A 15609-nucleotide genomic window follows, 5' to 3' on the forward strand; every position below is an offset into this window, starting at 1 on the left:
ACCTTCGTGCCACTCAGCAGCGTGCAGCCCTAATGTCCACTCTCCGTCCTCGCAGCGGTCAGCAAAGGATACGAACTTCGACCGAACAGTGTTTCATCCACTGAGAAAGTGCTCAGCCGGTCTTTACTGAGAGTGTGTTTGATGTCTTGGATCAGCCGCACGTCTCGTTTGTCTCCGTCGATGCTGCCGTCTGACAATTTAGGTTGCGCGTCTCTATGCTGGGACTCCTCCTGGCTTCCATCGTCGGACTTCGACGTCGTGAAATCAGTTATTTCCGTAACTTCTCGACTTTGTTCATCACTTTTCCCCCACGTCTCTACGCTATCGTTTGGTTCATTCGCTTTTAATCTGGAGAGGCCTTCTGGACTGATCGAACCTTCGCGATGCTCTTCTGTTTTGGATGATGGGAGAAGATCTTTCACCTCTTCAATTGCGGTTTGTGTTTCTGGAGCATTGTCAGTAGTTTTCTCCTCAGTTTGGTTCTCAGAGACACTCTCGGGTCTCCCGCTGGTTACTGAACGATGAGTACCTGCAATGCTTTCCACTTCAGTCTTAGAAATGTCAGTTTGCTCAGAGTTGTCCTGCATTAAACCCTCTCGCACCTTGTCTTCCAGAGATCCCCTGCTTCCTTTGTGCTCCTCTGACCTCAGGTCTTGCCTGCTCACAGACTCCTGATCATTTTGTTCACTCTCTGTTTTGGGGATCAAGTCTTTCACCTCAGTCTCGTCCTCCACTTTCAGGGTGTCTCTCTCACGCGGTTCACCGTCTTCGGAGTGATCGCTCTCAAGGTTTGACGCCACAGTTTCCTCTTTGTCCCTTGACTCATTTACATCTTTTGCCGTGTGCTCTTGTTCTGCATTTTCAGACACCTTCGCCATCTTAAGTGGACTCGCTGACCTCGGCATCTCTGCAGATTGTGCCGCTTCTTCATTAGAGTTGGACACTTGAGTGTCTGAAGTCGATTCCTTCAAGTCTTCTAGAGGCTCAACAAACGTCTCAAAATACTTTGACGTTTGATGCATGGTTACCCAGTTTGTGACCAGATCTGTGTTGTCTTCCCTCGCCAAGGCCTCTGGAGGGTTACTACCTACTGGAACGCTCTCTTCTGCGTCGTCGTTGTTTTGCGTGAGCTGTGACGACGGCGCTTGAGGTTTGAGCAGCACACTTGCTCCTTCCTCCGAGGCCTTGCTCGCCTCCTCTGCGTCTGCTCCGTTGTCCCCGTCGGCGGCGGAGAGGTCAGCTGCAGCAGCGTTTTCGTCAGCGTGTGGGTGTTTGTCGGTCATGGGGTCAGACGGTGCAGTGGACTCGTCTAACTGGTGAGGTGTGTCGTCTGCATCCACAGCGGTGGGGGTTGAAGATTGTGCCTGATCAACTGCAGAAGCAGCTATGACCTCGCTGACATCACTCTGGACGTTATCGCTCTTTTTCATCAAATCTGAATCTGTGTTATCATTTTTAGGGTCAGGAATGTTGCCATCCTCATCTTGTTTTGTTTCACCGTTCTCTCGGTCATCTGATTCCTCTTTTACTTTTGTGCCAGATGTCTCCGGCTCCGACTCATTTTTACTGGATTCATCTTGCTTCTCCACACCATCATTCCCGTCCTCTGGCTCACTTTGTACCACATCGGAGTCATCGACTTTGTCGTCTTCATGTTCCTCAGCACCATCTCCAGACTCCACAGTTACTTCTTTGATCTCTGTGCTCTCAACTTCTGCGGGTTCCTCTGTTTTTCTCTCTTCTTCGGTATTCACTGCTGTTTTCACGTCATCCTTGCCCTCGGTTTGAGCCTCTCCCTCATCTTCATGAGAAATTTCACCATTTTCAACATCAACTTCTCCCTTTTCACTGATGTCAGGTCCTCCTTCAGTTTCCTTCATTACATCTTCAGCCTCCACCGCATTGTTTGGCGTCTCTTCAGCCGTTTTAGTCCCCTGTGCTACATTTGCTGCTTCCCTGTCACTGACATCCTCTGACTCAGCACTATTTTCCTCAGATATGTTCATATTATCCTTATCCAAGTCTGCATTTCCGCTTTTCTCAGATTCCTCTGGAATCTCAGATATTTCTTCTCCTTCTGCGGTCTTATCAGTTACAACTTTTTTCTCCTCACATTCTTCATCATCTTTATTCTCCGCTTTGTCCTCGTTCTGATCTTTCTCTTCCTTTTCTGCTTCATCATCCTTTTCTTCATCAGCAGCCGAGTTCATCTCTCCACACTCATTAGTTTTATCAGTCGCGGCTCCCTTTTCTTCAGACTCCTCTTCGTCATTTTTATTCTCGGCACATTCGCCATCTTCGTCCTTCTCTGTCTTTTCTGAACTGTCTGCATTCTCTTCATTTGCAACCTTCACTTCCTCTTCACTGTGGTGCTCCTCAGCTTGTTCTTCATTTGCATTTCCTTCAGTGTTTGAGTCACTTTTAGTCCACTCGGAAATGTTTTCCTTGTTTTCTATCATTTCTTCTGTCTTACTCTCATTATTCTTTTCTTCTTCTGTCTCATCTTTATCCTCCTTTTCACTTTCCTCTCTATTTTCACCTCCTGTTTTCTCATCTGGATGTGTTTGCGTTTCTTCCTCATTACATTTCTCCTCTACTTCATCATCTATTTCCACAGATGATTTTTCTGTCTGCTCTTCTCCCAGATCACCCCCGTGTTGTTGATTGTCATCTTTACTATCCTCTACTGCTGACACTTCCTCCTCTTTAATATCATCTTTGCTGCCCACATCTTTTGCACTTGAATCTGCTGTTTTATCAACTGTGGTGTCTCCGCTCTCCTCCGACGAGCTGCGTGAATTCTCCGCTGTGACTTCCGTCTCTGATGCTGCGTCTCTGTCCTTGCTGTCTCCCGCCTGCCTCTTCTCTGTGTCGGTTACAGGCGCCTCTTCATAGTTGAGGGCCTCTCGCTCCTCTGAGGGCTCTGCTTTCATCTCCATTGTCTCGCTCGCTGTCATCGCCTCCGCATTATCAGGCGCTGCTGTCTCATCAGTCTTTTTATTCGGCTCTGACACCGATGACTCATCCGCCTCGCCGCTTTTTGTTCCTTGCCCCGTCTCGTCAGCCTCCGCTACAGTTCTCTCCTCCTTTTCTTCGTCTTTCTCTTCAGCATCACCATCGGTGGATTTAGCTGCAGCATCTTCTTGAGGTTCTGAAGTCTTGTCATCCTCAATAATTTCCTCTTCAGATACAGGATGCAGAGCTGTATCTTCTGTGTGCTCTGGTTTATCATTCTCTGCTGAGTTTTTGTCTTCTTCTGATGAAGCCTTTTCATCTGCCTCCTCTACTTTGACCGTCTCATCTTTAGCGCTATCACTGCTCTCCTGGGGCTCTTGTTCGGTTTCGTTCTCCCGATCTTTTGGTTCAGACGTCTCGTCGTGATCCTTCACCTCTTCAGTTTCACCAACAACACCTTCCTCACATTTTGTCTCCTCTTCAATGGTCGGTTGCTGTTCTGTAAATGTCACAGATCGTACTGCAACTGCATCTGCAAATACAATGAGGAGAATGTTTAGGAAAGTCAATTTTTTTACTGCAATAGTTGTCTTCATTCATTTGAATGATGATGAAAGTCTAGTACCCTTGCTGTCTATTTCAGGGCCTTTATCTGTGGACTCCTCCTCCTCCTCGGTGCTGGTGTCGCTCAGTTCGGGCTCTGAGCTGCACTGGGACTCCTTCAGTATGGCTTCTGCCAGCTTCTCCTGCACAGATTTGGCTTGGGAGAGAAAGAGAGAGAGAGTGATAGAAGTTCATTTTAAAGTGAGTCACTCACGGTGACAAACAAAGCAGTATTTGAACAATGCAATGGGAGAACTGAGCCAATGAAGAAACATACAGCCATGACCAAAAGAATGTCTTTAATCTTTTCAGGTGCAAACAGAACATGCAAAATGATAATTAACATGCACAGAAAGAAAAAAACAACAACAACACATAAACAAGCATGATTCAGTATACAACCAAAATGGAAACACAATGCACAATGTCTTAAAAATACCTATTTTATGTAATTTTAGGATGTGAATTTGAAACTCACGATGATAAAAGATTAAAACAAAGAAAGAAAATCACTAAACTTTGGCACTTAAATGTTTTGTGCAAACCGATCCCTGGAGCTAGTTTGGTTGAGGAAACCTACAATCCTGGTTTCATCTGGTTAGATATTACAGACATTAAGAAAAAGAAGAACGCTGCTAATAACGCAAATTACTAATTTCACATCATTATTCCTTTAACCAAAACTACAAAGTGCAACTTTAAGAGAAATAAATTGAGTAAAAAGCAAGCGTAAGTTACAACGGGCTTTCTTGAAGTGATAAAAAAACAATTAAAATATTGTTACAGGTGAGAATTTCATATTAACATCCAAACATCTGGAAACTCATTTTGAATAAAAAATAACTTTGACATTAAAAAGGGGATCAGACAGAAAATCATCACACACAAACAAATGAAAAATAAGCAACAAAAAAAAAGAAATAACACACAAGTCATTTTTCCACTATCAACTTTTATAATGTCACAATCTTACTTAATATCACAAACTGACAACACAGAACTGTGATGGTTATTTAGTTGTTGTCAGGTCTGAATTGCTGTATTTACATATACACACAACATTAAGTGGACGACAGCCCTTGGTGTGATAATAGTGGAAAAACCTCCATAAAAGATGGACTGATCCATTTGTCACTCAGGTGAAAGCTCCAGAGTTGTATTTGTTGGTCTGTACTCACCTCTCTCCTGTTCCTCCTCCTGTTGGTTCTCCTCTACCGTTTTCTCCTCCTCTTTGTCTGCCGAGGTGTCGCCACTCTGTTTATTCTCGTTCCCCGAGGGGACGCCGGTGTCGTAGACCTCTCTCTCTGTGCTGTCCCTCGCACTGTCCTGTATGTCTGAGTCTTTAGGCACAGCAGGTTCGGCCTCAGTGGCAGCGGCTTCTTCTGGATTTGGTTCATCTTTTTTGTCATCTGGTGGAACAACAGTCTCCTCCTGATCGACCTCTTTAGGTTTCTCGTCCTCTCTGGAGTCTTTAGTGGATTCAGCATCACTCTCCTCCCGGTCACTGCCTGAGGAGCTGGATCCAGAATGAGACTTAACGTCCTCTGTGCAAGAAAGATGGAGAATTTAAAATTTTTAACAGAAATAAAAAATCCTCTCGAGGTAATGACATGTTTAACCCTTTCAAATGATGGTTCACTGCTTTACAGATGACACATTGTACTTTATGTATATAAAGTTCAACATCTCATTGAAATCTAGGCTGCAGAATGATTCTGTTTTGCTGTAAAAGCAGTTGTCAAATGAATAAATAGTGTGTGATTGAATGGCACTTTACTCTCAGTAATTTTACTCGTGTGTTCAAACAAGTGATTTAACCCACCATCCCTCTCGTCGTCTTCGCTCTCAGATGCGTCGTTCTCTTTAACCTGCCTTTCAGTTTCACCAGATGGAGATGAGGATTTCTTTTCCTTTGCCTCGACGTCTTCTGGAGGGCCCTCATCGTCTACTTCAAAGTCTTCCTCATAATCTGAGGAGGAAGACATGCAGAAAATTCATTGTGGTACACCGTCGACTAGAGTAAAGATCTGCAAAGTCACAAGTATTTATTTCTTATTGGTGCATTCGTGCTTTCTTGTATACCATCTCTGACTTTGTCCTCCTCAGCTGCTGTTTCTTCTGTGACTTGAGTCTCGGTGTGCTGTGGTTGGCTGCTTTCACACTCTGAATGGGATGCAGCCTCGTCTCCGTTCCTCTCTGTCTCCATCTCAGGAGCATCCTTATGGCTGGTGACTGACTCCTCTCTGCCTTCATATTCTTTCACCCTCTTTGGTGGAGGACTGGGCTTCTTGTCCAATCCCATTGCTATAATGCACCTGAAGAAAATACCATGATATACAGTCAGAACTTAGTTTAGAAGAATAGTTCAACATTTGGACGGATTATCGTCAAGTTGATATTGCGAGGTTGTTATCAAACCGATAAAAAACGGTGAGTAGACGAGGAGCAACATAATCATTTGGAGTCGTGTTTCTTGCCCGCTGACTTTCTTATACTCACTCTCCTGTTAGCAACATCTAACTCTTGGCAAGAAGAACATTGTTGGACTCACAATAGACAGTTTTTTGAGAAAGGCTGTCTTTTTTTATTCTGCACATTCTTCTTCTATGACAAAAAAACGACACTACCCACAGTGCCACTTGACCGCTGACAGTTCACTCAGAGATTTTGAGCTGCAAAAACTTCAAGCAGAGATGAGCAGCAGACTACAGACGTCTGGTAAACTCACTTCTTTCACTTTCTTTTTTTCATTTTCAAACGTTTCAATCCACAAAAGGCTTTAAAGCAACTTCTTTTTACATAAGCAGTAGTACCGCCCAATACATATAAACAGACTTTGATGTGTAAACTCAGTGGATATACCCTTTTAAAGACACAGCAGGAGACCTTACTTGTAACAGGGAGAGGCTCCCTCTACGCTGCAGAAACCAAAGTGCCCGTGCCTGCCACCGAGTCGGGGGCCCTTCCTGTGTTTGAACTCGCAGCAGGAGCTCAGCCGCTCCACCTGCAGCCCGTTCAGGAAGAAAGTCAAGCTGAAGGGGAAACCTCGGTGTCGCCTTGAGGTGAACTGGAAAGTCTCTGAGGGAAAGATTGAGGATGTAGACGAGCGGTAGGAACACTTTCAAGATCAACGTCATCAAATCTGTGACCTTGGTGTTGCAGAACAACCCTAAACCATCCATAACCTGTGAGGCATCTTTACATATCCCTACAAACTATATTAAAAATACAGAAATAACTCAATTTAAAGTTAATTTATAGACGGGTTGACACCTTAACAGAGTTAGTTTGTTTGCTCAAAGGCTGTTGTGCACACTTACATTCTCTAAATGTCTTTGCTCCTGAGATTTGCTCTTATTCGTTAACACAAAACACACAAATCTTACAGACACAATCACAGACCCTCACACTGACCTCCCTCGCGGAGCTTTCCCTTGAACACACACAGGTTCTCTCCTCCACAGTGTTGCTGAAACACTTTGACCTCGTCCCTCATATCGGTCAGGTCGTGGGAGAGATGCACCGTTTTACCGAAGTACATCATGTTCACACACACTCCGCTCTGGTGCACAGAGCTCCTCAGCATGGGGGGGTCCTGGATGGGGAAGAAAACAGCAGGTCGGGGTCAGTATGATATTGATTTAATCCAGTTTTAGGAAATCATTTTAATTTCCTTATTCCAAATTTGATGTGACTGATCTTCACAGGTAGGTGTTATGTAGGTCAGGAAATTTACATAATGCAATTTATTCCAATATCACTGACTTGTGTTTTCTTTTTCACGTTATCTCACCTCTGATATCTTTCTCCTGATTAATTACAATATGACCAGTTAAATGGACTAAAATAGATACATTTAGGTCAGTTATAGATTCATAATGTTGTCAAATTGATTTGATTTTAGTTTATTTATTTTCCTAATTGTCCAGCCATAGGGTTACCACTGAGTTAAATAAATGTTTAACAACAATCTGTGACTACAGGTTAAGATATACAGAGTAATCAAAGACACTCACAAAGACATGCAATATAACCTCTTCCTGCTAGGTCTTGCAGAAATCAATGAATCTCCTAGAATTTGTAATTGTTCTGTATTTAATTTAATCAAGCTAAAGGGGCTGCAGCTTGTAAGTTTGGTGTGGAATGTGTTGTTGCCAGGGAAAACATAAAGAGAGATCAGGACCTCATTGAGATCCGCTCCGCTGGAGGCCGTGGTAGGACGCAGTCTGCGGCCTCTGAGCGTGCCGCTCGGAGTGACCTTTGCTCCCCTCTCTTTCCTCTTCGTGGATGGAGGCACTGGGGTGACAAAGTTGTTGATGACTGGGAGGCAGTAGGGCGAGATGCCACGGGAGACCTCTGTTGTGGTCAAACGTCTCCGGGACGCCTTGTCCATCTTTCAGAGAGGTTAACAAACAAACTGTGAAAAGACTATACGGTGCGTTTGTTGTTGTTGCAGCAATGTAATGTTGTTTTCTTGTATTAACACAAATCATTTTTATGCTTGCATGCATCTGTACAATATAATGTATGATAGCGTTTAGCATTTTTACACTCCCTTTACAACTGCAAAGTTTCTGCATAGTTTTCAAACAATGTTACCAAAGGAAGATAATATTGATCTCACTCTAGATCAAAACCGAAAATGTTCATGCTTCTGTCTGTAAAGAAAAACTGTCCCAAGCGCTCCCTATACCAGTAGGCTGAATGAATGAATGATTCTCATGTGTCCCGGTCTCACGGTGCTGTTGAACGGCCGGTCGTTCTCATTGGAGGACTCGAGGAGTCTGTGAGGGGAGCTGCGTCTGAGCAAAGCTGTGGTGCTGTTGCTGTGGATCGGCTTCAGGCGCACCGGCCTCTGCATCTTCCCCGGAGCGGTGTTGGGTCGAGACGAGCCCGGCTGCAGCACCAGTAACACACACACAGTCAGCGCTCTGCTCATTACAAACACTGTGTATGCATCGCTAAGGAAACCAATAGAGTACAGTGTAAAATTAGTTTTAATGCTGTGAATTCAATATATGTGTCTGAATGTGGTGCAAATGCAAATCAATAATGTGCCTTGACATTCCCCCCCCCCCCCGATCATTGCTGATGTATTTCAAACAAGTCTCTACCTGCCGAAGTGTGAGATGTTTGCAGACATAAGACGAGAGATTTCACCGGGTAAACACAGAAATCCAGGGCAGGATTATCGGCTCTATTTTCTCTCTGTGACTTTTTCTGTTGCACAGATAACACACCACTTAAAACACTCGTGTCTGCACACACAGCAAACAGCAGCTGAGTGTCAGTGTCAGTGTAAACATGCAAACTATCAGCATGCACAGAAAATCATTTTCATTGCAGACATTCCTCACCCGAAAGAACGTTTTTGTACGTATTAGACTAACAAGATGAAACGTGTTAATTAATTACGTTTAAAAGGTGCTGGAGGGCTGATTTAGTTTGCTTTGGCCAGCGCTGGGCTAGCTGTGCTAACAGCTGTCAGGATTTAACCAAATTTGGAGGGATGGGAAAAATCGTATTAATGAGGACAGTGAAACCTCATATTTTTTATCTTGAAAGACATCTGATTGACCTATCTATATTAAACTGATTGACCTAATAAAGGTCTTTAACTAAAGGTCGTTTTAAGCTCACAGACCATGTCGTGGCATTCAAAAAACCTTCTTTGCATGACAGAGATGCTGTAATTAAAGGTCACATTTCAAAAGCACCTGATTAACAACTTGGATCAGATTATTAAATGTGATGTTACTGCAATATGACGACTCTCTCTATTCATGGACTCAGAGACGTCAACAGGTTGTTTGAAAGTCAGAACCCCCGCAAAGCAGCTGGCCCAGACTGAAGCACTGTGCTGATCCTCTGTCTCCGGTGTTTACAGACACCTTCAACAACTCACTGGAGACATGTCATGTACCAGCCGAATGAAGTCTTTTGAACGCCTTGTCCTGTCCCACCTCAAAACCCTCACCGACCCACTCCTGGACCCCCTGCAGTTCGCCTACAGAGCTGTAGACGACGCAGTCAACATGACCCTTCACTTCATCATCCAGCATCTGGACTCCCCAGGAACCTACGCCAGGATCCTGTTTGTGGACTTCAGCTCTGCCTTCAATACCATCATCCCATCTCGGCTGGAGGACAAGTTCTCCCAGCTGCACCTCCCCGACTCCACCTACAAGTGGATCACAGACTTCCTGTCTGACAGGAAGCAGCATGTAAACATGTAAACATGTCTCAGTCTCTCGGACCATCAGCACCGGTTCCCCCCGAGGCTGCGTTCTTTCCCCTCTGCTCTTCTCCCTGTACACCAACAGCTGCACCTCCAGTCACCAGTCCGTCAAGCTCCTGAAGTTCAAGGATGACACCACCCTCATTGGACTCCCTGGTGGGGATGAGTCCGCCTACAGGTGGGAGACTGACCATCTGGTGACCTGGTGCGGACTGAACAACTTCGAGCTCAACGCTCTAAAGATGCTGTGGAGTCCTTCCGCTTCCTGGGCTCCACCATAACCCAGGACCTCAAGTGGGAGCTTAACATCAGCTCCATCACCAAGAAGGCTCAGCAGAGGATGTACTTCCTGAGGCAGCTGAAGAAGTTCAACATGCCAAAGACAATGATGGTGCACTGCCGTCATTGAGTCCATCCTCTGCGCCTCCATTACCGTCTGGTACGCTGCAGCCACTGCCAAGGACAAGGGCAGATTGCAACGTATCATTCGTTCTGCCGAGAGAGTGATTTGCTGCAATCTGCCGTCCTTCCGCGACTTGTTGGCTTCCAGGACTCTGAGGCGGGCAACAACGATTGTAGCCGAACCCCTCTCACCCTGGACACAAACTCTTCGAGTCCCTTCCCTCTGACAGGAGGCTGCAGTCCATCAGGACCAAGACCTCACGCCACAAATACTCCCATCTGCAGTTGGGTTCATCAATAAATCCCGGGACCGCCACTGACTCAGACACTTACATCCCCAGGACAACTTCTTACAGTTACACAACTTTTCTCTATTAATATACACTTGACACTTTAATAACACACTTGTTTTAACATACTCTTATTTGTTTGTTTACCATATTTTCTTGTACAATTTCATATTTAAAAATGTTGAATAATGTGTTATACTATTGCACGTTTATTGTCATGCACCATTCACCCAGCCACATTCCTTGTATGTGTAACGTACTTGACAATAAACTGTTTCTGATTCTGATATCCACTCAATCTACTGGTGCACCAAGACGGATGTTTTGACTCACGGACTCGGAGGATTCGGAGTGTTCCCCCTCTGGCCCAGAGTGTTGTTTTCGGATGCACCTGGCACCCGTGGGTGGGCGTGGAGACAGGATGCGGATGATGTCTTCTTCATACCTTTTAGAGCGCTCCACCTTCCAAACAAGACCATTCATTTATGTTGTTGCCATTTTTTGTGTAGCTATATATCAAAATAATGTATTAGAAATGGCACTGTAAATAATGGTAATGCTAATAATGTCTTTTTTTGTTTCATATTATGCAAGAGTCATTAGTTTACAAAATAGGGCAACAAAGCAGTGTTTAAATGCAAATGATGTACTTTGATCTTATGCACTCTTTCCCTCCTTGCAAACTCCTCCAGTTTCCTTTTGATCTCTATTTGATGGACACGCTGTATGGGAGGGGCACAGAACAAATGTGCATAATTTGTTATTCAAGGGGAAGCACAGATAAGCTGACAGTGTTTTGACATTTCTGTCTCTGGTATATAGCATGTTCCTCCCACCTCCATCTCTAGCACCTTGTGGAAAATGGCCTGGGCCAGGCATTCTCGAACGTGTCTCTGGTGGGCTCTCTGGACCAGCTTGTGTCTGTACTCCTTGTCTGGAACAATACGCCCACTCCTGGTGATCTGAGAACAACAAGAGTCTCACCAGGGTTCAAGATATGGGTCTTTGAAGACAGTGACCTTTCAAACTGAAGTCACCAACAGCTGATTGATCAGGAATACAAAATCATTAAAGGTCCTGACATTTTTTTTTTTTTTTCTAACAGCTTCTTGCTGTGAGTAATGAAGTCCTACACAGACACAATTTCACAAAAATGCATTTAAGGCGGTTGGACCAAGTTTTGCCATTGTTTTGATCTCACATCTTTGTACCAAAGTCTCAACTCCTAAACTTTGAGTTTCGAGTCCTAAAAAAAGTCTGAATTCATTGTTCAAACTTGATCAAATGTAACGCCATTTGCGCCCTCATCTCTACTTTTCAACTCGCATGTTTTGCATACTGGAATACATTTTTTGTTGACCTCCGCATAGTTTTTGTATGCAGATAAAATTATCTTTAGTATCATTTTTCCCAACTGGCGCTGAGTAACGTAAACGTTAGTTCTTCTTGGTTCTGTGCTTCAACTTAATTGGATGCTGTCGGATCGGTTCAAACAAAGTGGTTCTGGGGGAATTAAGTGTTGACTTCCAGGAAGTGAATTGATTTGTGGCACACCGTTTAAATAAGATGCATTTTCATCTTTGGGCTTGGGGGGAAGTTATCAAGTATTTTTAAGACAAAATGCTGAAGTCTAAGTGACGTCATGAGTCATTAGTGTCAGTCTTTTTTGATTTAGTCAAGTCTAGTCTAAACTTTCCTTCTGACTCGAGTCCAAGTCATGTGACTGGAGTCCAAACCTCTGACTTCAGGATTTAGCGACATTTGAATCATAAACTGACGACAGTTGGTTATCTCAGAAGTAGGAAAGACCAGTTCTGTGGCCTGTCTTCACTGTATCGTCATCATCATCAGAGCCATGATTTTATGAATACAAAAATAAGCTCATACAACCATATTCGCCAAGCACCAACCATTTTTTCCCCATCCATTTAACTGTTAATTCTGTACATTTTGTCAACCTGTCAACGTACCAGCCCTGCTCTCTGCAGGTGTCTCCTGATCGGAGTGTTGCTGAAGTATCCAGCCAGATGTCTGTCTGTGAGACTGTTGTAGGCAGAAAGAAGTCTACAGAAACAAAAAAAGAGACACTCAATTAATCCCGGCCAAAGAAAGTTAATTAAAAGAAGCTTAACTTAATGGCACCCAGAGTTTAAATGTTGTCTTCCGCTAGCGTAACTCGAGAGTTCTTGATTACAGTTAAAAGAAAAACAGAAACTCAATAAAATGGCTTCGTGAGGCACGACACCATGTTTGTGTGTCGGTTGTTGTTTCTTGTCCTCATTAATGAGACATCAGCTCGTCAGCAGCCCGGCTAGCCTGAAAGTGTTTTTCCAACACAGATTTAATTTCCTCCAGCATTTGTGTATACGAGACAAGAGGATCTCACAAGTATAGGGTTTGTTACCGGTGTCCGATTACATGAGGATGGCACACTTGACCCTCTCTACCTCCTCTTTGTGCACCTGGCTCGTTTGTCTCCGGTGCTCTTCAGCTTTGGCTGCACATTTCTCTTTGAACCACAACATGGTGGTTGAACTATCAAGTGCCATTTTCTTTTACAAGACTTTCTCTGGCCCATTGATGCCTTGAGGAGACACATGGCACAACAATATATATTGTGCTATTGTGCCACAGCATTGATCTATTAGTTGGCCTATTGGTACACTAGCCTAACAGTAGCATTGGCACATGTTGACTCAACTCACTCTGTAGTGACTATAATGTGTTTTATACGTCTTATTCTATTTTAGCTTGTTTTAATGACCTATTCTTGACTTGGCTCTTTAAAGGCTGTTTTTAAAATCGTATTTGAATGTCCTTTTAGAACGTGTTTCTTTTGCACTTTGTCTCGAGGCTTTTGATGTTTTATGTAAAGCACTTTGAATTGCATTGATGATGAAATGTGCTTACCTTGCCTAATATGTTCATTCTAGGGTTTCAAAAAACACAACTGGATAAAAATCTTAAAACAGTAAAACAAGTCTGACTTGGTTGCAAGTCAAAGGAAAAAATAGTCTGGTATTAAAAAATTGTACACAAGTAGTGTTTTATTATTAGTATAAAACAAAGATAGAAGTAAAAGTACTAATGGTGCATGAGAATGACCCCCAACAATGTGTTATATATTACTTTAATGTTGCAGTTCATTTTAACTACTTCATAAAGTTGAATCCATAACAATGCTTCATATTTTATGAAATGTTTTGAATGTAAAATCTTAATCTGTGTAATGCCACTGTAGCTGTCAGAAATATGTGTTGGAGTAAAAAGCATAGCATCTGTTTGTAGGAACACTTCGTTGAAATACTAAGCATTAAGTAGTTAAAATGTTTACTCAAGTACTTGAGTACATATACTTATCTACATCCCACTAGTGGTAACAGAGTCAAATTATCCTTTTACATAATAAAGGATCCTAATACCTCTTTTCCATCACTCTCCATCTTTGTTTCTGCTGTTTCTTCTCGTCTTTTCAGGTTGTGTTCAATGTCACGTGTTGTTCACCTTGAAGCACTTTTATTTGTCACAAGACTATTGTTTAAAACGTTACAAATCATTTCTTAGTTTCTGGTTGCCGTATTATAGGGCCCAGCCTAAAAGTAGCATTAGCCTTGAAGTAGTAAATGATGCCTCAGTGGTGACTATGCAGCTAGACTTTGTACTCTCATACAGCTTCTTCTCGTTTCATGATGCACGTTGTTTAACACTATCATTAGCATAATTGAAGAGTCAATTAAGAGTCGTTTATTTTGCCTCTGTAGTGACTGTGTTGCTCAACATTTTACTCCAAAGACATACTTGTATCAATGAGTTTGCTTAACTGTTTTCAAGTAATTACAAAAATGAGAAAGTCAAGATTAAGTAAAAAAAAAAAGAAAGTAGACAATATCACCTCACAAACTCCTGAATATTAAACGTTAAATTGAACCTACCCTGGGTTGAAGTGACTCATGGTTTTCAGCTCGAACTCTCTGCGAAAAAACAAACAGTATCTGAGGTGAGAATAGCCGCGGGATTCTCCGGAGGACACCTGTGTCGATGTAAAGTCAACAGGACCCCGGCAGAGTTGGTATAAAGTGTGTCGGTGAGTTTTCAGCTGAAAGGGACTGAAGCTGCACTTCTCTCAGAGCGGAACTGATGACACTCACCGGTTGCCATGGAAGAGCACGTGACGATGCTGCCAATGGGGCTGGTTTCCATTTACAGAGAGTCCCACTAAACCAGGACAATACCAGAGTACACTCACTCACACACTCTGAAGCATGTGTGTTTTTAGACAGATTAATACTAAGGGTGCTTTATTTGTCATTTATCTGCTTCTTCTAAATTCCCAGGTGTAGTAAAAATGCTGTAAAGCTTTAATCAGTGGTGGAAGAAGTACTCAGATCCTTTACTTTTGTAAAAATACCATTAAAGGGCAAAAATACTTACAACGAAAAGTCCTGCATTCAAAATCCTACTAAAGCAAAGTACATAAGTATTGTCAGCCAAATGTACTCAAAGTATCAAAGTAAAAGTTGTTGATTTGCAGAAAAGTGGTCGCTGTCTGTGATATATTACACATGTCATTATTGTTAATACTGAGGCAGCATCTTACTGTTATAGTTGAGGTGGAGCTAGCTACTGTAGATTAAGTTTAGTTACCTGCTGCGGTAACTAGTTACTGCAGCTGTCAGATAGATTTAGTAGAGTACAAACTGAAATATTTCACTCTGAAATAAGGTGGAGTAGAAGTAAATATATATATTTACTGTATATTCACAGTTTACCAGGATGAGCTTGAACTGCTAGTCCTCTGGGGCCCTCTTGTGGACATGTGGAGAACTATTTTTAACAGGACACACCACCGTTTCACATTTTCTATTAGTGTATGGACAACACGTCTATCATGAAACTCATTAGAACTACAATAACTCTATACAATAGATCATCATGAATGTTTAATCTGATCACACGTTTTGTTTTTATATATTTCTGAAACATAAGTGTGGTGGCTTTGCTTCCTGCTGTCCATCTTCCAGTATGATTTCACTTCTCACTGACTTGATATATTATGTTGGAAGTATCACACAATACGTCAAACATAGTCTTTACATTTTATGGCATAATGTGCTCATTCTC

The 15609-nt window shown here is 42.8% G+C and overlaps 1 protein-coding gene across 1 annotated transcript; it reads right to left on the reverse strand.

Moving 5' to 3' along the window:
* Positions 1-29: 29 nt before the first annotated feature.
* Positions 30-14440, reverse strand: erich3 (glutamate-rich 3). Its single transcript, XM_076088578.1, has 14 exons — positions 14421-14440; positions 12459-12552; positions 11325-11450; positions 11139-11210; positions 10822-10950; positions 8297-8455; positions 7742-7951; positions 6973-7153; positions 6450-6636; positions 5641-5873; positions 5381-5527; positions 4737-5102; positions 3581-3715; positions 30-3487 (listed from the first exon to the last, which is right to left on the reverse strand). Exons 1-14 carry the CDS (start codon positions 14438-14440, stop codon positions 30-32), a joined length of 5517 nt encoding a protein of 1838 aa, XP_075944693.1.
* Positions 14441-15609: the final 1169 nt, after the last annotated feature.

Source organism: Anarhichas minor, unplaced genomic scaffold (genome assembly GCF_050575085.1).
Source record: "Anarhichas minor isolate MPS153535 unplaced genomic scaffold, ASM5057508v1 ptg000010l, whole genome shotgun sequence".
In the NCBI taxonomy this organism is placed as follows: Eukaryota; Metazoa; Chordata; class Actinopteri; order Perciformes; family Anarhichadidae; genus Anarhichas; species Anarhichas minor.